We start from the raw sequence: 23,344 nt of genomic DNA, 5'->3' as shown, positions 1-23,344 counted from the left end.
TGGCACTAGCCGCACCGCAACCGATGTATGTTCAAGCTCCAGCGCCACAACTACACGCCCGTTCCTCGATTCAATGGAGATCCTGTGAATTGGTACAGCTTTAAAAGCCTATTCCAAAGCATAATGAGTAAATATCCACAGGAAACTCCTGCAATGAAAATTCTGCATCTGAGGAATTCACTAGATGGAGATGCAAAAGATAAAATTGATCAGGAAGTCATCAACAGTAATGACTATAACCTTGCCTGGAACATACTGGAGAACGCATACGAAGATAAGCGTTTGATTATGGATACGCATATTGATGCTATCCTCGACATCCCTATGGTAACCAAAGACAACCGAGGTAAGTCTATTACTAAACTTGTTGATATTTCCACCAAACACACGGAAGCTCTGAGCGGCCATGGATTCAAGGTCGAGGGACTGGCGGAGCTGTTCCTTGTCAATTGTACAAAAAGTTGGATAGAGAATCTCAAAAGCAATGGGAATTGCAGTTAGAGTCAGGAGACTTACCCGTTTTTAGTAAGTTTATTGAATTTCTTCGGGAACGGGGACGTGTTCTGGTGCGGACTAGTCACTCACAACACCAAGGACCTCAGCAGGTAGCGGTTCAATCTAAGCAACGGCAAACGTTTAGTCAGCGCCCTACTTCGCAAAATGTCTCAAAGTCTTTTGTCCAAACTACCAGGGAAAGTTGTCCCTGTTGCAAGGCTGACCATTCAATCTATCGATGTTCCAAGTTTCAAAACCAGTCCATATCGGAGCGGAAGGCGATAGTTGTGAAATCCAATCTGTGCTACAACTGCCCGAAGGGCACTCACTGTGTCATTGATTTTCATTAGCACCAAGTCTACAAGGCTCACGGTTGTCGCCGTAAACACCATAGTTTATTACACTCTAGTAGCAACGCGGTTGGTTCCAGTACTACGAATACGACGAAGGATGCAGATCAGAACACTCTGCGGCAGCCTGCACCGGATCGGTCTCAGCTCAAAGACGCGAACGTTCCAGATCCACAGAGTGCTAGTACGTTGTGCGGTCACACCACAACAGTCAAGAGGCATGTGCTGCTATCTACAGCGGAAGTTTTGGTGATAGGCAACGGAGGAAGTATCATCAAATCTCGAGCCTTGCTAGATTCCGGCTCTGATAGCCACATTATTACGGAAAGGTTGGCCAGACAGCTTAAATTAAAATGGAACGAATTGATCTCCTGATCAATGGTCTAAATGATATTCAAACCAACGTCAAATATCTGGTGTCAACTACGATCCATCCTCGTTTCGGTACCTATCTGCAATACGATTTAGACTTTTTGGTTGTACCTCGAGTCACGTCCAACATACCAGCTGTTGAAATAAATGTTACCACCTTTGTCTCTGCCATCCACTTTACCGCTAGCTGACCACTCGTTCTACACTCCAGGCGAAATCGCCCTGATTCTTGGAAATGAAATATTCTTTGACCTCTTAAAGGGCGGTCGAGTAAAACTTGGAAATAGTTCTGCAGTATTGGTGGAGACTCAGCTGGGCTGGGTTGTAGGGGGTTCAGTTCATACACAAAGGTTGCAACAACTCTTTCGTGTCTGTCAATTCAATCGTTTTGATGAACTTAACCAAACACTAACAAGGTTTTGGGAAGTCGAATCCGTTCCAACAAAGGATCTGTTCACTAAAACGGAGGCTGATGTGGAAGAACATTTCAACCAAACCCATACTGGGATGAGCAGGGTCGTTATCAAATACCACTACCTTTCAACGAACTCAAGGATAAGCTTGGTGAATCCTACAAAGTTGCTAAGAAACGCTTCGATCGATTGAAGGCTGCGTTGGATAGGAATCCGGAAAGGAGTGAGCAATATGAACAATTCATGGCCGAATATGAACAACTAGGACACATGAAGGAAGTGCAAGGCGCATATTTGAGTGGATACTACATTCCACATCACGCAGTCTACAAGGCGACCAGTTCGACTACGAAAACCCGCGTTGTCTTTGACGCATCAGCGAAAACCACATCAGGTATTTCGCTCAACGATGCAGTTTCAGTGGGTCCTACTGTACAGAGTGACCTGCTGACGATAATCTTGCGTTTCTGTAAACACAAGGTGGTTCTGACGGCGGACATCCCCAAGATGTACCGCTAGATTCGAATGTGTCCAGAAGAATGTCGCTTTCAAAGGATTTTATGGTGGAATCAATGGAGAGAAAATAACTTTTGAGCTTCAAACGGTGACGTATGGGGTCGCAAGTTTACCTCATCATGCCACGCGAGTACTCCTGCAGTTGACGAAGGACGCATGAAAAGCATTCCCTATAGCTGCGGACGTTATAGAGAAAAACAGTTATATCGATGACTTCCTAAAGGTGGAGAGTCCATCGAAGATGTTGTCAAGATTTATCATCAGTTTTCAGCATTACTATCGAAGGGTGGGTTCGGAGTCCATAAGTTCTGTTCTAATAGCGCTGAAGTACTTGACGCGATACCGGAACACCTACATGAGAAACAAGTTAACTTCCAAGAAACTGGTGTAAACATTAAGGCATTGGGGCTCATCTGAATCCAACGGATGATTATTTCGGATTTCACTTTAACCAATCAGAATATAGGATGTCGATAACGAAGCGAGCTGTTTTGTCGGACATTGGACGATTGTTCGACCCACTTGGGTTTATTGGTCCCACCATCACTGCGGCCAAGTTGCTCATGCAAGATATATGGCGTCTGGGTTTAGACTGGGATGAAATACTGCCTGAAGAGTTGTTGCAGAATTGGAGAAGATTCCAGGAACAGCTATCGTATGTCAACCAGATTCGTAAGCGGCGTCTAGTGGTATCAGCAGGTTCAGCAAGAGTCGAATTACACGGCTTCTTAGATGCATCATTGCGTGCGTATGGAGCGGTGCTGTATATTAGGACTATCGCCAAGGATGGAACGGTCACCGTTGGCCTAGTCGCAAGTAAATCACGGGTAGCGCCCTTGAAATCGTTAACGATCCCGAGATTAGAGCTCTGCGGTGCACGGCTACTTGTGGAACTGGCAGACAAAATAGTATCATCGATGAATGTTCAGTTCGATGAGGTGAAATATTGGTGTGATTCCCAGATTGTTTTATGTTGGCTTAAAAAACCTCCGACAGCATTGAACGTATTTGTTGCCAACCGTGTGGCAGCGATTTTAGAAATGACGAATGTCAACCAATGGCATTATGTGCGGTCGGAATGCAACCCAGCCGATATTATATCCAGAGGGGAGTATCCGGAGGGTTTGTTGAAAACAGTCTTTGGTGGACCGGATCACCATGGCTGTCACAACCGCTTGTAGACACAATCGTTCCTGACCCACTGGATGAATCAGCTATACCGGAGCTAAAGCAAGTAAGGGTTTTAACAGCTACTAGTGCCCGATCCAAAGTGCAACTTAATAGGGTAAGCCACTACCGCAAAATGATAAGAGCTTGGGTATATGTCCGGCGATTTATAACTCCAAGACGCAGTCAACTATTGAGCACACCGATAACAGCAGATGAAATGTTTGTTGCCGAGAGAACAATTCTACGTATCCTGCAGGAGGAGGTATTTGGCGATCTTCTGCGCATCCTTCAACACACGCCTCTCAAACGCCACAATCTCAGCAACCTTGCACCGTTTGTGGCAGAGGATGGACTGATTCGAGTCGGAGGCCGGCTCAAGTATTCTGCCATACCATACGATGGGAAACATCAGGTGCTATTACCTGAGAAGCACCATATAACGGTAATTCTGCTAAGAAGACTCCACGAAGAGCATTCGCATGTTGGCCCTAACGGATTGTTAGCTATCGTACGTGAACGTTATTGGCCGCTGCGTGTCAAAACGCAAATTAAGAAGATCATAGCATCGTGTCAACTTTGCGCCAAACATCGTCCTGTCCTGGGCAGTCAACTCATGGGAAATCTACCCGAATCACGCGTCAATCCGGCGCCTGTATTTTCTAAGGTGGGTGTTGACTATGCGGGACCCTTTTTGCTGAGACTAAGCCCAAGAAGTCCGAAGACATACAAGGCATACGTACTGATTTTTATCTGTTTGGCAGTTAAGGCAATTCACATGGAGTTTGTATCAAGCGTGACAACTGAACACTTTATCGCAATCCTATATCGTTTTTCCAGCCGCCGTGGATTGCCCTGTGATGTGTTTTCGGACAACGGTACATCGTTCGTGGGAGCGAACCACGAATTAGCAGCTCTACGACAACTTTTCGAAGACGAATTACATCAGCGGAAGCTGGCCAAATTTTGCTCAGTGAAGGGTATACGTTGGCATTTCATTCCCCACGAAGTCCACCCTTTGGGGAGTGTGGGAAGCCGGTGTAAAATCTATGAAGTTTCACTTCAAACGAGTTATCGGTGAAACACGACTAACGTTCGAGGAAATGATTACGTTCTTGGCACAAACTGAGGCAATATTAAATTCTCGTCCATTGTGCCCGCTCTCGGACGACCCGAATGATACTGCAATTTTAACGCCATCCCATTTTCTCATCGGCCGGTCAGCGATAGCACTTCCTCAGCCCTCTTATACCAACGAAAACGAAGGAAGACTCAGCAGATACGAACACCTTCAGCAGATGATGCAACACTTGTGGGGAAGATGGTCATCCGAGTACCTTCACCATCTCCAGACAAGACAGAAATGGCACACCGGGAACGTCAAAACTACAGAATCGGTGCTTTGGTGTTGCTTCTAGACGAAAATCTACCACCTCAACATTGGCGTCGCGGTCGCATCATTGCGACTCATCCAGGACGAGATGGAGCAGTTAGAGTGGTCACCGTCAAGACTGGATCCGGGGAGTTCAAGCGATCGGTGACAAAGATCGCTGTGTTGCCTTCGGTTGAGTCTGCCGACTCAACGGGGGGTGAATGAACGAGTTTGACTTGTTTGCACACCCGAGGATTAACTGCAAAATAGACACATAAATTTTAAATTGAAAACTTTCTCGGTGTAATTAAAATAATATTGGAGTTCTGGCATCACTGTATCGAAAAAGAGGAGATTAATAAATAATCATTGTACACGACGGTCACGTTTAATTTTCAATCCGAGAAATAAACTCCATTCCAAACGCGTTTTGAGCTATCGTTGGACAGGTGTCTTCACAATTCACAGACATGAGGAAAACATTAGGGGTCGTGACCCACAGTTTGGGAACCCATGGTAGTAGAAAATAGTATAAAGATTATGACCGCTTATTAGGCTTTAATTAATCAAATCATTGATTATCAAGGGTAGAAATAATCAGCATCAAATGTTGTGATTTTAATTTTATAATAGGATTAAATAAAAAAACGTGGCTTCGCCTTTCTTGTTCTTTATTCCCCTGTACAGCATATCGTGAGATGCGATGTCTCTAAAAATAATCTTCGAGTATCAAAATATAACCTGTGCGCAATTATGACATAGATACGCATATGGGAGCAACAATTTGAATTCATTTCCAAGACTACTGTCGTCAGAGCATCTGATGTATTAATTGGATCTGGAGGCTCTAAAAATACGACGAGTGTTACCTTTTTTTAGTCCTATCAAAATTAAATAGACAAATAAATGCTATTAAAATCTGAATAAAAAGGCACAATCTAAATGACTGATGATCAAACTCATGAACATAATTTTATTTGTGTAACATAAATTTAAAAAAAGAGTCGAATTTAATATATATAAATATATATATATTCGTTTTCAAATTTTAAGGATATCCTGAGGAAAATTTGTCAGGACCAATCATAATAATATTAATTTATTTAGTTTGCATCTAAACAGATAACACTGAATCAAAAATTTGACGCCACAATACACGGTTCGAGGCCGCATCTCTCCATCCTCGAATGCGTCCCACGCTCGCCAAGTCGTTTTGCACCTGGTTTGCCCACCTCGCTCGCTGTGCTCCACGCCGTCTCGTACCTGCCGGATCGGAAGCGAACACCATCTTTGCAGGGTTGCTGTCCGGCATTCTTGCAACATGCCCTGCCCATCGTACCCTTCCGGCTTTAGCTACCTTCTGGATACTAGGTTCGCCGCAGAGCTGGGAAAGCTCGTGGTTCATTCTTCGCAAAGTATACGTGAAGGCTATATATTCGCTCCAAAAACAGACCTATTGTGTTATATATACCAATTGATTCAGCTCGATTAAGGTAATGTCTGTGTGTATGTGTGTGGGCAAAAAAGTCTCATTCATTTAACTTTAACCAATTTTCTTGCAACAAGTTACATTCGAAGAAGAATTCTGTCTCATATATTCCTATAAAAAATCGTCCCGATCGCACTGTGGGCTCATAAGTTATGGCCAAATTATTTATTTTTATAGACAAATACCGTGATAAAAAAAACTCACTCACTCAAAAACTCTCAAACGAATATAAAAAATAAGTCCAAATGTGAAAAATAAGTCCTATCCATCCAGAACACTAATATTTAGACTTTTCTTATATGTTTCTCAACCTTTTTGAACGAGCGTGAAAGGCATCATCACCACTAGGTGGATTATTTAGGTTTTTTTTTATCAACATTACTTTTTACCAACATAACACTACTCTAACATTATTCTAATTTTGAAGCCACTCTCCCTTACGAATAGAGCCGGCATTGTATTCAAAACAAACGTACGTAATGAAATTTTGTTTGTATAGGTATGAAGCAAACCTCACCTATCAAAGTATGGTATATAAAATGTGTTTTATGTATAAACACCTACAATACAAAGAAAAAAAATTTGGTCTGTACACAAGATCAAAACAGTAGTTACATATGAGTCGCTTTTATTTCTTGTCTATTAAAACCGGTCTAAAACTTCGAAATTTTGTTACAAAAACTCACATGGTTCCTGTAAAGGCTGCCCTAATAGATTTAAGTGGAACACTCCACGTAGATGATCAACCTACGGATGGCGCTGTGGACGCACTTAAAAGGTACATACCGTACATACATTAAAGCATCAATTGAATCTAGAATTAAACCTCAATTTTATTCAAGATTGCGTGAACGAGGAGTTTCAGTCAAATTTGTTACGAATACAACAAAAGAAAGCGTATCATCGCTGTACGCTCGATTAGTAAAAATTGGATTCCAGCTGGAGCAAAATGAAATCTACAGCTCGTTAACAGCGGCATCCAATTTTGTCCGGAGCAATGGTCTCAATCCGTATTACATCCTGACGGACGACGCCCGCAAAGACTTCCCATTGAACGACCCCGCCAAAGAGTACGACTCCGTTGTTGTGGGCCTGGCGCCGGAGCGATTTTCATACGAGTACATTAACGAGGCATTCAGAATCCTGCACAATAGCAGGGGAACAGCCCGGTTGGTGGCGATTCACGAGGGGAAATACTACAAAACCAAGCAGGGCATTTCCCTAGGGCCCGGGTGCTTCGTGAAAGGTTTGGAATATAGCACCGGGTTGAAAAGTATTTGCATTGGAAAGCCGAACGAGTACTTCTTCCGGTCGGCTATGCCTGATGGTTTGAAGCCAGAGGAATGCGTTATGATAGGAGATGTAAGTAGTAAATAATCTGTAAATCTATTGTGGCTATTGAAGCTTATCTTCATGGTCGATGTTTCTCTATTAGCAAAGTTTGTATTAAATCTTCAACCATATTCGGCACCGGGTAAAAAGAGACGACCAATAAACCACCAATAGCATACGAATTTTATTATTTAATTTTTCATTATAATTGTATTTTTTGACAGGACACAAATGACGACTGCCTCGGAGCTATGGCAATAGGAATGAAAGGATTTTTGGTTGAAACGGGAAAATACCAACCGGATCTACACGGAATGGATACCCTTCCAAAAGTCAGTGGTATCTTCAAAAACTTCGGTGCCGTTGTTGATCATTTAAGTGACACGTTAATTTAATGCAATATGTAAAAGGTTGTTCTTTCAAAGTAAATCGAGACTTTTGTCCGCGGTCAAAGATATATTCTACAGCACTTCAACCTACACATAGTTGAGCAGTAAATACAGATAAAATAGAACATGGAACATACTTACTTATGCAAAACTTTCTTCATCCAAACAATTACGTCTTTTTTACTTGCTTTACAGGAATGGCTCTTTTCTGCGGAGTCCACTTTAGATAGGCGGAATCGATCATCAGCTTCGGCCTTTTAAACTGTGGCAACTGCAAGTGCTCCTGAACCGCTTTCCCGGTGACGCAAATCACGTGTTGCCCTTTCCAGTATTTAACCATTTTCATGGACTGTAGGGTGTAAATGATGTCGTCTTGTGTAATTCCGGACAATTCACTGAGTTCCTTGATAGTCGTCGTGCGATAATCCTTCATAAGCTCCAACAACGTATATGCCCAGAAACTACGATAACTCAATCGTCCCAAATCGGAGAGTGGTTTTTCCGGGCTACCAACGATACCTTCGCGACGTGACAGTTCGTAACTGAAAGCAATTAGAAGCTTCCCATATCCTTTACGCTGGTAGGGAGGTAGAATCAAAATGCAAGCGACGTTGTTTCCTTCTGGAGATTCTTTTTCCTTAGAGAAGTATCCTACAATATGTTGACCATCCTTATCGATCTCGCACAGTACATAGAAGAAAAAGGGATCAACATCGTAATACAGTGTTTTGTGATCCAAAAACAGTTTTGCCATCAGACACAGAGTCTGGCAATAGAACCGATGATCTTTGCCATCGATCTCAAAAATTGATACCGTTCCTTTGCGATAAATCTCGTTACCTGGCGGTTGTCGTCTGTTGCATGATGCCTTATGATGCATCAGAGTTTTAGCCAACCGCATATATCTCAAGCAGTACTCGCAAACGTAAAGTGTGCCCACTTTTCCGTACTCCTCCGGATAGGGAGAAAAGTACCATGTATCAATTTCAAACTTCCCAAATCGCAATTTGTCAATGTATTTTACTTTGGTAATGGCTTCGTGTTCCTTTTCCAACGCTGCTGTCGTAGGATCCATATCGGCATAGGTTTTCTGCACATGATTAATCTCATCATGACGTCTTTTCTGATTACGAGTAATCTTTCTGTCCGGATCACCATCCACAATATCAATATCTCCAGCGGGCTTTCCCACTTTCGGAGAATCTTTTACATTTCCCGCGCTACTGACCAGAGGACTCTTTCCATTATAATCCTGAGCCACAGGAGCACAAAGTCCTACAGATTTTTTGTCGCCTCCGGCTACAGCACTAGAAATCCGCTCCCTGCTGACCCACTGGTCCAATCGACGGTTCAGTCCCTCATAATGAATGTAGTACTCTAGCTGCTTTGGATCACATGGATTCTGTCGGCTTTGAATCAACTGGGCCGGATGCCATGATCCGTCTTGGCGCTGCACCAAATATTCCACTCCAATGACCAATTTGTCCTCGCCATCTTCGCCTTTGATACTCTGTAAAGATACAAATCGAAATCACATGCAATCATCTTGTTGGTAATTATCAGCTTGAAGAAAAGGAAGTATTTTTATAAACGAAACGGCAGAATAATTCCAGAAGGCTCCTAAACTTCTGAATATTAACTTAGGCGGTAGCTAAATGTTGTTTCGTTTCTATTGATATTTAAGTCTGAGTTGGAGATACCGATTTTAATAGGTACTATATTCAAATTTTATTTTTCTCCGTCTTAATTTTGTTATCAAAACATAAATCCATTTACCTCAAAAGAACCCGAAGACGCCTCCTTCGTGGTGTTTGTAAAAGAGGAAGACGCTGATCCGGCTTTTAGATTTTGCTTCACCTGATCGATTTCTCCGTCCTTTTCCTGTGGTTCGCTTAGTTTATTCGTTTTAGTTGTAACCATTTCCAACAGATTTAACCAGACTGGTACGGCCAAACACAATTTTCACTAGCTTTTTATGGTATCGAAAAAATATAATGGAAAATGGACGATTTGCATTCGCGTTTGTTTGTGAGGTTAGTGTTCTTTTTCTTTTTCCAGCGATGACAGCAGTGCTGCCATCAAATATTACATATAAATATTATGACAGAAGTCGGATGCGTGATAGCACCCCGAGTAAAAGAATCCCTGGTATTGTCGGCGTAGCACCAACTTACAATTCGGAAGTCAGGACTTCCGAACCGAACTTTCTTCCGAAGTTTTATCTGTCAAACCGAGGAAATTTTCCGCATACCTGTTATGTGTGAAACTACATATTTTTGCAATTAACTTTGGCTAATACATATTATGTTTGAGGAGCATAAACTGACGGACAATCACGGTAGCACAGTGGAAAAACCAGCGAAGGGATTCGGGAGTAAAAGTAATAAGAAAGCACTCGCGATTACTTTAACGTGAACTTTTATTTATAGAAGAATTACAGAGGTAATTAATAAACACTTTGTTGCTCTACGGTTCGCTCTTCGAGAATGACGATGGCGTCGAGTCGGTGTCTGTCAGTTGCGCTACTCGGGGGATTGGCAACATACAGACAAAGGTCACATATGGGTGCGGCGACCAATGTTGCTAGTGACAAGGTGTGCATTGCACCTCTCCACACTCCTCCTCAATAAACTACCGGGTCACTAGTGCTTCGCGAGACCCAATAATTCGCAAAACAGTTGGTGTTTCTTCGGCCCAAGGGCTTAGTCATCACATCTGCTGTCATTTGGTCGGTTGGGCAGTAGACCAGCTTGATCTCCTGCTTCTCACACAAATCCTTTACGTATTTCTCCCTCGTGTCGATATGCTTTGACCGTCGACTAGATCGCTCCGTTTTGACAAATGCCAGGCAGCCTTGATTGTCCTCACACATCACTGTTGGAGATTTCTGTTCTTCGCCGAAATCACGTAAGAGTTGTCTCAGCCATACAGCTTCTTGACAGGCCTCGCTGAGTGCCACGTATTCCGCCTCCATAGACGAAAGGGTGACAGATGTTTGACGGCGACTCATCCAGGATATGACTCCTCCAGCAAACATGAACACCGAGCCGGAAGTTGACTTTCGACTGCCAACATCTCCAGCCCAATCCGAATCTGAATATCCGAGTAACATTTGATCTGGAGTTCCTCCGAGTTGCAGACTGTAATCTGCCGTTGCTTTTAAATAACGCAGGATGCGTTTCGCAGCTGTCCAATCAGCTTCTTCGGGAGCGTTGAATTTCCTTCCAAGGATTGCAGTTGACGCGGCAATGTCGGGCCGAGCAGTTACCGCAAGGTATAACAATCCTCCCACGAGACTCCTGTACTTCGTTGAATCTTCGAAGGCTTCGCTGGATTCGGCCAATTTCAGGAACCCAGGGTCCATGGGGGATTTAGCAATTTTTGCTTGTCCCATCCCATTCAGTAAGATGAGCTTCTCTATATACTTCTGTAGCCTGATCCTGTAAACTCCATCTTCTCGCTGTACTTCCATTCCGAGAAAGTGTCGAACTTCGCCAAGACAAGTAAGCTCGAACTCTTCCTTCAGAGAATCAAATAGGTGTTCCACTTCCCGTTCATCGGTGGACCCTATCAGCATGTCGTCAACATAAACAAGTAGAAACACTTTAGTTGTACCAACACTTTTGACGTACAAGCATGGATCTGCTCCTGATGACTTGAATTCTAACTTCGCCAACACTTCGAAGAGTCGTCGGTGCCAGCAGCGTGCCGATTGTTTTAAACCATAAATACTTCGCTTGAGTCGGCAAACATACTCCTCCTTGGACGGTACTGCGCAGCCAGGAGGCTGTCGCATCAGGATTTCCTCATCTAAAGTCCCATTTAGATACGCGGTCTTTACATCGAGGTGCCGAACAACTATATTGTGCTTAGCAGCCAATGCGAGAAATGTTCGGAAAGTCGTTTGACGTGTAACCGGCGCAAACACTTGGTCGTAATCGACTCCTTGTTGTTGGTTGTAGCCCTGAGCTACAATCCGGGCTTTATATTTCACGACTTCGTCTTGCTCGTTGCGTTTGACCTTGAACACCCACCGCGATCCCACGATTTTTCGTGCTTTGGGTGGTGGTGGAACGAGCTCCCAGGTCCCGTTTCGTTGATGCGAGGCCAGTTCATCCTCCATTGCGCTTCTCCATTCCGGTTTCTGGATGGCTTCCCTAAAATTTGACGGTTCTTCGGCGGCACATGCCGCGATGCCCACGGCATAATCCAAAACAAAATCGTGGAAACGCTTCGGGACAGCACCACAGTTTAGCCGTGCTGATCGACGGTTGCCTTTGGGGTGCGCTTCGTTATCCGATGCTTGGTAGTATTCGTCGCTTCCAGAATCTTCTACCACTGATTCACTGTCACTGTCTTCTTTCTTCTCCATAAACGGCAGCAGCTTGATTTCGTCCTCTTCGGTTGAAACCGGATACTCCACTGAGTTTGACCCATTGCCGAGTTCTATGAATCTAGCGTCTCGACTCACAGTTACTTGATCTGTTTCCCGGTCCACAAAACGGTAGCCTTTATGCTCCATAGAATAGCCTACAAAAGTAAGCTTGCGCGCCTTGCCTTCCATTTTCCCTCGCTTCACATCCGGGATGTGCACGTAGGCTTCGGTGCCGAACACTTTCAAGTGACTTAGTTCCGGCTTTCTGCCCCACCAGAGTTCATATGGTGTTTTCTGTACGGATCTTGATGGTAATCGGTTTTGCAGGTATGTTGCGGTAAGCGTCGCTTCACCCCAAAATCGCTTTTCGAGTCCAGAATCGAGAAGCATACAGGTAGCCATCTCAGTGAGCGACCTGTTTTACGCTCAGCCACACCGTTTTGTTGTGGTGTGTATGGGGTGGTACATTGTGGCTTGATACCTTCCACTCGGCAGAAAATTCGTAGGTCCTTATTGTCGAATTCCCCTCCACCGTCGGAGCGGATTACCTTCTACATACTCCTTGATGGATTCAGCTGCTTCCGATTTGTTCTTAAGGAGGTATGTAACCGTGAATCGACTGAAATCATCGATGATATTCATGACGTAACGGTTACCGCTAGGGGTGGCGGTCTTCATCGGGCCACACAGGTCGGTGTGCACGATGTTCAAAATTCCAGTCGATTTCCGTTCAGTAACAGCAGGGAAGGGGGGTCGAGACGATTTCCCTTCCAAACAACATTCACATATAATACGCAAACCACAATCGCTTACCTGCATGCCTGTCGCAAGGTTCTCCTTCACTAAGCGTTCAGCACCCGCCCAGTCACGGTGGCCCAGGCGCCGATGCCACTGATGCTGACAGTTTTCCTTGTGTTGTCCGGTGGTTACCTTGAGTGAAGTCTCCGCAAGCTTCAGACGGTACAAGCCGCCGTAACGACATCCAGTCGCTACAACGACACCTTTCGGATCGACAATCCGACACAATTCTTCGTCAAAACACACTTTAAATTGTTTCTGTGCAAGCTTTGCAACAGAGATCAAATTGGTCGACAGACCAGGAACAAACTTCACCTCACTAATGTCGATTTTCATAACATCTTCTTCGCCGTCAACACCATAGAGAACACCGCTACCTTCACCTTTTATCTGTGTCTTCTTACCGTCGGCCAGAGTTATCCAGCCGCCAGCGAATTCCTTCAGCGCCAAGAAGAACGAACGATCGTTCGTCATATGCGCGCTGGCGCCGCTGTCGATGATCCAGCAAGCCGTCTCAGAGCCAACCACAAATGCGACACCTTTGCTATCACTTTGAGCTGCCTTCGCTTTCACACTGTCTTCCCTACGGAATTTCGACGCACTTTCACTGTCTCTCTTCGACGCCAGAAACTTTCTACAGTTGCGTCGGATGTGGCCAGCCTTCTTACAGAAGTGGCATACACGCTTTTCACTATTTGCGCTTTCCGCGGATCGCATCGCTTTTTCTGTTTTTGTGACACTCACACTTTCCCGTTCCAGCCGGCGATGATACTCATCCATCAGCCGGGACTTGACAACATCCATCGAAATGTCATCATCTGAACGGCTGTCGAGAGCCGTAACCAGATTATCGAAAGAAGGAGGAAGGCTTCTAAGAAGCAGACAAATCTTCGTATCACTGTCCAGTTCGGTGCCGGCTGCGTCAAGCCGCTCGAAAAGTTCGTCAACTTCAAGCAGATGCTGCTCAAGATCACCGCGTTCTGCCATATTCATCGCGCACAGTTTCTTCAAGAGAGACACACGAACCGATCGTGTTTTCTTCTCATGATAATCACTCAAAGCTTCAAACGCATCGCGAGCATGAGCACATTTCTTAACAAGTGGAAGCTGATTATCTTCAATCATTAACATCAGCGTGGCCTTTGCGCGACGGTCGGCCGTCTTCCACTTCTCACTTTTCACTGCCGGAACAGCTTCTTCGATTGTGTACCACACATCTTCGCGGGAAAGCAGATTCTCAAGGCGGACTTTCCACGTCTGCCAGTTTGTACCATTAAGCTTGGTAATCGAGAAACGCGGGTCAACCATTTTCACTTTTCGCCCGAACAAACTTTTGTTTACGTTCTCGCACGCGGCCGATCGCGATTGTGCACTTCTTTTTCTTCACCCTTTAGGTGGAACACCAAACAAAATGGCTCTACACAGCCGAATGTTATTCACAACTTTTCTCCCGGTCCAACTGGGACCAAAACCTGACGGACAATCACGGTAGCACAGTGGAAAAACCAGCGAAGGGATTCGGGAGTAAAAGTAATAAGAAAGCACTCGCGATTACTTTAACGTGAACTTTTATTTATAGAAGAATTACAGAGGTAATTAATAAACACTTTGTTGCTCTACGGTTCGCTCTTCGAGAATGACGATGGCGTCGAGTCGGTGTCTGTCAGTTGCGCTACTGGGGATTGGCAACATACAGACAAAGGTCACATATGGGTGCGGCGACCAATGTTGCTAGTGACAAGGTGTGCATTGCACCTCTCCACATAAACAACAATACACCCACAACAAATCAAATCTATGTGCATAAACTTATAACTATTTATGATGACGCAAATAAACTTTATGTCTAGGATTTATAACAATCATTACCCGAAGGCCTATACTATTTAAATGCTTTTCTAATTAATATTCATATGTTTTTTTTCGTTTCTAGGCTCAATTTTGAAAAAATGTGAGAATTTTAAAACAAAATTCCTTACGTCGCTGCAACGCTTGTACGGTTCGCCAACACTATCCAAATAAATAAGGAGCGACAAGCTTCACATCGACGTAAAAATCTTGCTTATAAAAGCAGTTCTCTGTTGTAATGTTTAGTTTATTTTGAATCTTTATTCGTTGTTAGTATTTATTTTACAATTTACAAGAAATCTCTAAATTTTACAATATTTTATTACAGTTATTCTTATTACAAATTCATCGAAAGAAAATCTTTCTTCTTACGGAACAGCATTTTATCTATAACATTATGAACATTTAATGGTGGCCCATCAGCGTCAACAATACTAAAAATATTACATTGTTTCGTTTTGTCAATTACTTCGTATGCTAGAAAATGATCATCGAATTCACCTATCTGCCATAACCGCCCTACTATGTAAGGATTATTTTCCTTAGTTACCAGAATATCAATAATTTCAAATAATGAAACTCTTTGTATCTCTGTAACAGTAACATACGAGCCAACTTTGAATTCAGTTCCTTTGAACTTTATAGCGTCAGTACATTGAATTTCATTAATTTTAATTGGATATGGTGGCGAAACATAACTAAAATATTCTTTGGTTTCAAAATTGAATGGTAATATTTTTGTTTCAGACGAATTATCGAAAAATGTTTCCTTGTATAAATCATTACTAAATTGAAGCGCTGCTTTAATACATAGTGTAAAACAAATATTTTGACGAGATGTTACTAGTCGCGCATAATCCTTAAAACCCTTGTGCTTTGCCTCGTAACGAAAATTCATCATTTTACTCACACTACCACTACTTTTAATGACCGATCCATAGTGACAAATAAAATGCTGTTTTGGCTTGAGTGACTCATTGAACAAATTTTGATATTGTGTGTGGTGCATTTTACAAAGCTCGTTTAGTTCAATTATGTCCTTTTCGCTGAAACTTGGAGAGAGAATTTTCTCAGACAACTTTATAAGAATTTTGCAAAATTCCCAAACTGCATCGTTCTTAGGAACAAACGGTCCCATTATCAATGGAAAATAGTGAACAAATGCCTTCATTTCACTAGCAGTAGCTCTAATAACTACACTCTTACACTTCTGACTGGATAAATATGTTTCCGTTATGTCACCCATTCTTCTAAGTGATGAATCTAATGCATTTTTGCTAAACACTGTTCTCTGTGCATTAAACTTGCTCAACGAAATGAATCCTTTTTGGTAAATACAATAATTCATCACAGCAGTTAAGCCAAAACTACAAACCCCATTACAAAAAAAGTCGTGCATAGGGTCAACGCTGATATTTGTTACTGCATGAAAAGAAGGAAGTTCGTTGAACGCTGTGTCACTCCTGATGCCTGTTTCCGATGGTCTTTGCAGATTCAAATCTTTGTCATAATTTTGTACAGTTCTAAGAAACATACAATGCTCTTCGACATCAACCTGGCATTCTTCGCGTGACCTTCGACAAAAGCGGCAGTAATAGTTGGCATTAAATGACAGAAAACTCAGCATTTGATGCAAACCTAAATTGTCACCGACGTGTCCCAATACATGTCTTTTGAACACGTACCAATTTGACAGTATTTGGACACATCTTGGAAATGTACATACATATCTATAATTCCTTGGGACCTTATGGACTAAGGTAAGATGATCTAAGTAAGTGTAAACTGGCATACAATTGACTGAGCAATTTTCTATCATGCAGGAGAACATATTACTGCTGCGATAAGAACCGTTTGAGCTTGTTGATGCATTCATATTGTTCTGGTACGGCAATATTATATATGAACGAACAAATAAAATACCATACTAGTCGACAAATTCTTGAATATTCTAGGCCAAAAACTGAGCTTAGTTTCACCAAAACATCGATTGCTCTTTCTGCAGTGTCAAGTGTGTATACAATAGATTTGTAATGCACCTCATATCTGCCACTCAACGATGTAACGTCTTTGCCTCTGAACACCAACTTTGGGACCGATTGAAATCCTAGTGACTCATACGTTGCATTGAAATCGTTGATTTTCTGCACCACTTGATGATCACTTTCCGCAAAAAGATGATGTCTTCCTGCGCTGATAATATCGACGGCTTGTAGGTTTTAGTTACTTTAGTTGGTTTTAAAACGTTATTCAGTAGGATGAGCACAGCCGATATTGTAGAATCTGAAAAATGTATTAAAAAAAAGTTTCGTAAATATCTTATAAAGTTGCAGAATATCACTTATTATATACCTTTGTTCGTATCTGGCGATTTTATTAAATTCAGTAGCGTCACTGATACGTCGTCTTTGAAGGGTTGGTCGAGATACCGGATAATCTTTGGCAACAAGTGGTTCCATTTGTTAATACAATTGTCTTCGCCTAATTTCAGCAATTTGAAATCAATTTCAACCTATTTCAAAAATAAAATATTTAATTATGTTTCAAATGTTTGTTCTTAACCAATTATTCATGCTTCCATTATTTTTTTTTTAAAACCTTCGATAACGAGTTGTTAACTGTTTAGAGCTTTAAGACGCTGTTACGATACTCACACCACAAAGAAACAGACGTCTCATTTAGAACAAAATACAATCAAAACATCGCCACGAAGACATTGTCACCCAATGCTAAAATCACGGTGTGCGGCAACCAAAAATGTCGAACACAAGCAAAATCGATGGAAGCGCCATCGATGGCCGATTGACCACCTACAAAATATTAAATTGACCAAAATCTCCCGAACTGCTTATCGTTTTTAATTAAATTGAATTTCGATTTTTTTAGAGGAGTACTAAAAACTTCTTCGTATGCTTTCCCGTGGAGATTTTTTCGATTATCATCTTTCGGCTTCTTCTTTTTCATGCAACATCAAAGCGCCAATTCAGTCTACGAGTTTAATCACTTGAAAGAGAGTAACTTGATATGGAAGGACATAAACTTTATTGCTAAGATACTTTATCAAGTGATAAAGCTGGTAGACTAAATATGCTTCTATATAAAAACTGTTAAACGCTACGCAAATGTATAAAGTATAAAATATTATATTTTAGAGTATAAATTTATATTTACTCTATTTTACATGACGGGTTTTCACGTTTGGTTTACTTGGAAATCACGTGCATTTCTTTTTGAGTGTATACTTTCTGTGTCCATTCCATGTCCCAGTCAACCACAGAACATAAAAACATAACAAAACATAAAACATCAGGACAAATTCAACGAAACTAGTGAATAACTCAATCATATCCAAAACGTAGACCCTAATCCTAATTAAAAACTTACTTTATTGGAAACCAAGGTGTACTTCCGAGTCGCTGGAAAAGGTAAGTAAATCCGATTTTACAATTGAAAATATACTGACTGAATTTGTATCATACAACCACAGCTGACGAAAAATATGTTTTCCTCCATGGCATACAGATTGTGCGGGTTTTAAGTTTTAAATCAAATTGAGGAATACGATATATAAATATTAAACTTTAATAATAGATATATAAACTAATTTTTAGTGTTTAAATTTTGGATTATCATTTCAGGAACAATGAGACTGCAGCTATTTATCAAGATGACACAGTGGCCCCAGAGTTATATTTATTATGGATTCGACTGCTCGGCGAAAAGAGGTGCATATTATAAAGAGGAATGCTAGTATACTGCTAATGAAACTTTCCCATTAAGCGCAGGTTAAAAGAAAACCTACATAGCTAAAAGAAATACTCAACAGCTTTCACTCAGTGAAAACCGCATCTTAATTAGTCGTTCCAATAATTAGTAATCGAATTTAATCTATACCGTGGTTTTCTGGAGCTAATTGCATAACTCCTCAACAGGCAACATTGCTGCTCGTGGCGCGAAAGATAGCACACACAAATTCAGGCTACTATGTTGCACTGCACATTTCAGTGATGCCCTCAAAGAAGTTTAACGATCATGACTAAAGATTCGCAACCAGTATTAAAATCGATTACTAATTATTGGGGTGATTAATCAACATGCGGTTTTCGTTGGGTGAATGCTGTTGATTATTCCTTTAAGCTATGTAGGTTTTCTTTTAACTTGTGCGTCATTTACAGTATACTGAAAAAATAAATTTCCCTATACTAATTTGCATGCAAACTTGAAATCGCTTGTGCTAAATCAGTTTTAATACAAATGAGCTCAAATTTTCAGAGGACACTCAGAACATGATAAAGAATCAGATGAGCACTGTGGAGCAAAATCATTTTTTTGAACCACCCTAATATTCAGTACTTGTTTAAATCAAGCGGTTTGCTTAAATAAGACAAATAATTTATTCATCCATTGTTTTCAAATTTCAAATAAAGGGTATACCAAAAAATGAGTTGAACTGAGCTGATCATTCGAATTGATTGTGTTTAGGTACCTAGATATTATAAAGAAAATATTGATACGGAACAAAAATATTTACTTACGATCTGATATCCATGCTCGTCTGAGTAATGACGCTGTTTCGCGAGAATTTCATCAACGTTGTTAGAATTCAAGAGTCTGGGTTTTCTGTCTTCGAAAGACTCAATCCACTTGTCCAATACTGTACTCCATGGACGAGAATTCCTTTCCAACCACAGTTTTGCTGCTTCAACAGCCGCGTTTCTGACAACAGTTTCGTCAACTTTCGGCTTTTTCCCTTGTAAATGTTCTTCTTCTCTGGTGGCTCGCGTACTTATTCTTTGTTTTAGGTACGTTATTCTCCTGTAGAGTTTACCACCGTGGTTTTTACGCCTTCCACTTCGTGGTATAAAATAAGTGTCCTGAAACAAATAAAGTTTTGTTGGTTTTAGAATACGTATACACAATTCAGTAGAACAGCGTATTGGTTAACTAGTGAAATTGGTTTATCTCACAATTAGTTCCCTGTAGTAGGTTTATTAGAATTTAGGTAAGCATACGGATTACAGGGAAAATCCAATTTCATTAGTTGACCATGCTAGTAATAACCTTTTCAGACTACCAGCTTTATGAATTCTGTATCTTGATAAAATGAAACTTGAATCAATAAAATTCAACATCAATATATACTGTATATACTTTATCAAGTACTGAAGCACTTAGTCGGAATAGTCTATAGATGAAACAATAAATATTACAAACCAATGTTTCTTGTCTGAATCTAGCTACAATGGCTTCACCATAGTCACGAAGAATTTCCTCCTTTATCGCAATGCCCAAGGTGTTATGGTAATCGGCAATGATCGCAACGAGCTCACGTTGACTTTCGTTAGACAGAGGGCCTCGGTCACCTCGTTTTAAAATATCCTTTCCCGTGACCGTTTTGTTTAGTATTTGAACCAGTATATCCACACTGAATCGTTGGACAGCTTTGATCTTATTTGTTTGACATACTTGTTCGGTTGATTTAAAAGCGTTCGGTTCTTCCGTAGGCTCTGGTGTGCTTCGTGATGGGACAAGGCCTCCTGTGATTCGATTTGAATTTGCGATACCGCTGTCTTCAACTATCAGCTTACTTTGGAAACCAGGTGTGTTTTCAATTGTTTCGGTTGATCGTGGATGATCAATTTCTTCTACAGATGCTACTGTGCTGCGTGGTGCGGATCGAACTTCGCTAACAATTTCGACGGTCCTGAGTCTCGGATGCGCCTGGATATTAGTACCGATTTCAGTTAATACCGTTGGTCGTACGCTACTCAAACTTCCTACAAGTGCTGGTTTGCTGCGTGGTACGATTTGCGCTTGGATATCGTTACCACATGTTTTCAGGTTTAATTGATTTTGAAAGTCAGGCCTGTTCTGTAGTTTTGTGGTTTGTCGTGAACAGCTCGGTTCTTCTTCAGGCGCTAAAGTGTTGGGTGGTACCGATTGCAGTACGTTAACGATATCGATGGATTCGGTTTCCTGGTAATTTTGCAAATTGGTGTCTACCGCTCCAGTGGAACAGCTTGATTGTGTTACAGGTACTGGTATGATGCGTAAAACGGATTGATTTTGGAAACCAGTATTGTTGGGATCTACTAGTGGGATTTTATCGGTTGATCGCGAACAGCTGGGTTTTCCTACCGGCGCTAGTATTTGTCGTGGAACGTATTGAGCCTTGTGATTTTCGGATGACTGTGAGTGGCTGAGATCTCCTACAAGCACGGATGTATTCCGATGAATGAAATTCGCTTCGCTACTAATATCGGTTGCTTTGTATTCGGGGTGATTGTGAAAATTCGCTTTGATGTCGATTATTTCGGATGCTACCGGACAGCTCAATGCTGCTATAGGTGCTGGTGTGTTACAGAGTGCAGGCTGATTTTCGATACCGACGGTTTCATGTCCCAAACTACCATCTTGAAGAATTGATTCACGCTCAGCTTTGATATGGCCAGCTGCAAAACTATCAGTTGTAGTGCATTCTTCTGTGATAATTTCACTGCCTGGATATGGCGTAGTCGCAATGTTTTTTACAGTTTCAGTTGATGGTTCAGTATATATTTCCTCGCCTTCCAATGAGCCGTTCCATTCCTCTATGTATACTTCAGAGAACGTAAGAAGATCGTATCCCTGTATGATATGTATAATGAAGCAAAAAAACAAAATTATTAATAAATAAGCTAATAAAGAAGCTTTTCAGTGAAATGTATTTGAAAGGCTTTAAGCCAATTTTTTGCATAGTAAAGTCTCGAACGCAACAAAACGGAATGGTGACTGCCAAATTCGGCCGATCCGTTCCATTGCGTGCAGGACTTATCAGAAAAGCGTTGTACTGAGGTCGTTACAAATTCCCCGTACCTATATTTATGAAATACTTAGACATATCAAGATATGATGAAATGATAAAAAAAAGAACCAATCTCCAAAGTTATACTCACGTTTGTTCTTCGCCACTCCGTTATCCGGCGGAAGATTTCGTCAACATTCCATTCAGCTTCGTTTGATTGAAGTGCTCCAATGAGCTCGTCTCGGGAAATGTGCACTAACGTTTCCACAGTGATATTGTTTGCTGAAATCCATATAAATATATATACAAATATGAATTATAAAAAAAACTTTGTTAATCTTACCTTCAAAGATTTGGAGCAGTTCAGCTGGAAGATCAATCTGCGATGAAAATTCTTGTGTAGACGCCATTTTGCTTCTCTGCATGCACTTGCTCAAACCTGGCACAAACCTGAGAGTTATATGTGAGAGTTAATAATTCTCAACTATGATATGGTAAACATGTTTCTTATATCCACACTATAGGAATTCGCAGAGCAGAAATAAAACGCGTCCGTTTGTTGTGGTTTGTTTGATACGAATGAAAATACACGTTTATTTATATTTAGGCAACTACAAGTTAATTTGAATTCATCAGTTACACTGAACAACACTCCCCTTAACTGAGAATTTAAGAAATCCCAAAACTGGCATTAGTTGTCCAGCGACCGGCTTGGTTAGCGCATCTGCCTTCTGGTCACCCGACATAATGTACTTCACCTCTATGGTGCGGTTCTCCAACTGTTCTCTGACGAAATGATGACGCACATCAATGTGTTTACTTCTCGGTGAATAACCAATCTCCTTTTCTGCAAGACATATCGCACTACGGTTATCACAGTGGATAGTTATCGGTTCCTTTCTGCCAAGCAACTCCGAACGAAAACCGCGCCACCATAGTGCCTCCTGTGATGCTGCTGACAAAGCCATGTACTCGGCCTCCATAGTAGAGAGCGCAACAGTCGGCTGCTTTCGGCTACTCCACGAAACCGATCCATCCCCGAACTGAAATAGATATCCTGTGACCGAGCGTCTCGAATCTTGATCATTCCCCCAGTCCGCATCACTGAATCCTTCGAACGATGCATTGTCCTTCTTCCGAAACACCAATCCTTTTGATTTAGTACCTTGAAGATATCTTAGAATACGCTTGGCTGCTGTCCAGTGCGTTTCACCCGGATTACTGCACAAACTGCTCACTGCGTTCACTGAGTATGCGATGTCCGGACGAGTACACTGAGCTAAGAACTGCAATCCCCCTACTAGCTCTCGGTAAGGAACATTTTGCATCCTTTCCTTCTCCTGTTCTGTTTTGGACTCATTGCTTTCGTAAGCCGTAGGTTCACTTCGGCAGGCGTCGATGTTGGGTTGCAGTCCACCATATTGAACCTCTGAAGTAGCTCCTCAGTATACCGCTGTTGATCCAATCCGATAGCGCCACCCTTTCTAGTGATCCTCATTCCAAGAACTTGCCGAGCTTCACCCAAATCCTTCATACGGAACTTCGTTGAAAGTTCATATTTCACATTTTCGAGGCAATCCAGATCGTTTGAGAACAACAGCATGTCGTCCACGTAAACTGCAATTATGATGATTCGTTTCCCGT

General features: G+C 41.8%; 4 protein-coding genes and 1 long non-coding RNA gene across 5 annotated transcripts; 2 read left to right on the top strand and 3 right to left on the bottom strand.

Moving 5' to 3' along the window:
* Nucleotides 1-3,449: 3,449 nt before the first annotated feature.
* LOC134223150 (uncharacterized) lies at nucleotides 3,450-4,394 on the top strand. The gene has a single exon (XM_062702289.1). The coding sequence runs from the start codon at nucleotides 3,450-3,452 to the stop codon at nucleotides 4,392-4,394; it is 945 nt and encodes a 314-aa protein (XP_062558273.1).
* Nucleotides 4,395-6,746: 2,352 nt separating this feature from the next.
* LOC134227488 (haloacid dehalogenase-like hydrolase domain-containing protein 2) lies at nucleotides 6,747-8,035 on the top strand. The gene is made up of 3 exons (XM_062709019.1): nucleotides 6,747-6,952; nucleotides 7,017-7,536; nucleotides 7,731-8,035. Exons 1-3 carry the CDS (start codon nucleotides 6,792-6,794, stop codon nucleotides 7,899-7,901), a joined length of 852 nt encoding a protein of 283 aa, XP_062565003.1. The 5' UTR covers nucleotides 6,747-6,791; the 3' UTR covers nucleotides 7,902-8,035.
* LOC134227487 (histone acetyltransferase KAT8) lies at nucleotides 7,943-9,955 on the bottom strand. Its single transcript, XM_062709018.1, has 2 exons — nucleotides 9,672-9,955; nucleotides 7,943-9,405 (listed from the first exon to the last, which is right to left on the bottom strand). The coding sequence occupies exons 1-2, from the start codon at nucleotides 9,813-9,815 to the stop codon at nucleotides 8,065-8,067; spliced, it is 1,485 nt and encodes a 494-aa protein (XP_062565002.1). The 5' UTR covers nucleotides 9,816-9,955; the 3' UTR covers nucleotides 7,943-8,064.
* Nucleotides 9,956-17,104: 7,149 nt separating this feature from the next.
* LOC134227486 (uncharacterized) lies at nucleotides 17,105-19,661 on the bottom strand. The gene is made up of 4 exons (XR_009983686.1): nucleotides 19,452-19,661; nucleotides 18,301-18,332; nucleotides 17,269-17,428; nucleotides 17,105-17,199 (listed from the first exon to the last, which is right to left on the bottom strand). It is a non-coding gene; the product is annotated as an uncharacterized LOC134227486 (long non-coding RNA).
* A 2,671-nt stretch (nucleotides 19,662-22,332) lies between these two features.
* LOC134223148 (uncharacterized) lies at nucleotides 22,333-23,028 on the bottom strand. Its single transcript, XM_062702288.1, has one exon. It carries the CDS (start codon nucleotides 23,026-23,028, stop codon nucleotides 22,333-22,335), a length of 696 nt encoding a protein of 231 aa, XP_062558272.1.
* Between the last annotated feature and the right edge of the window lie 316 nt (nucleotides 23,029-23,344).

Source organism: Armigeres subalbatus, chromosome 3 (assembly GCF_024139115.2).
Source record: "Armigeres subalbatus isolate Guangzhou_Male chromosome 3, GZ_Asu_2, whole genome shotgun sequence".
NCBI classification, from domain to species: domain Eukaryota; kingdom Metazoa; phylum Arthropoda; class Insecta; order Diptera; family Culicidae; genus Armigeres; species Armigeres subalbatus.
This window is presented reverse-complemented; position numbering and strand designations above follow the sequence as displayed.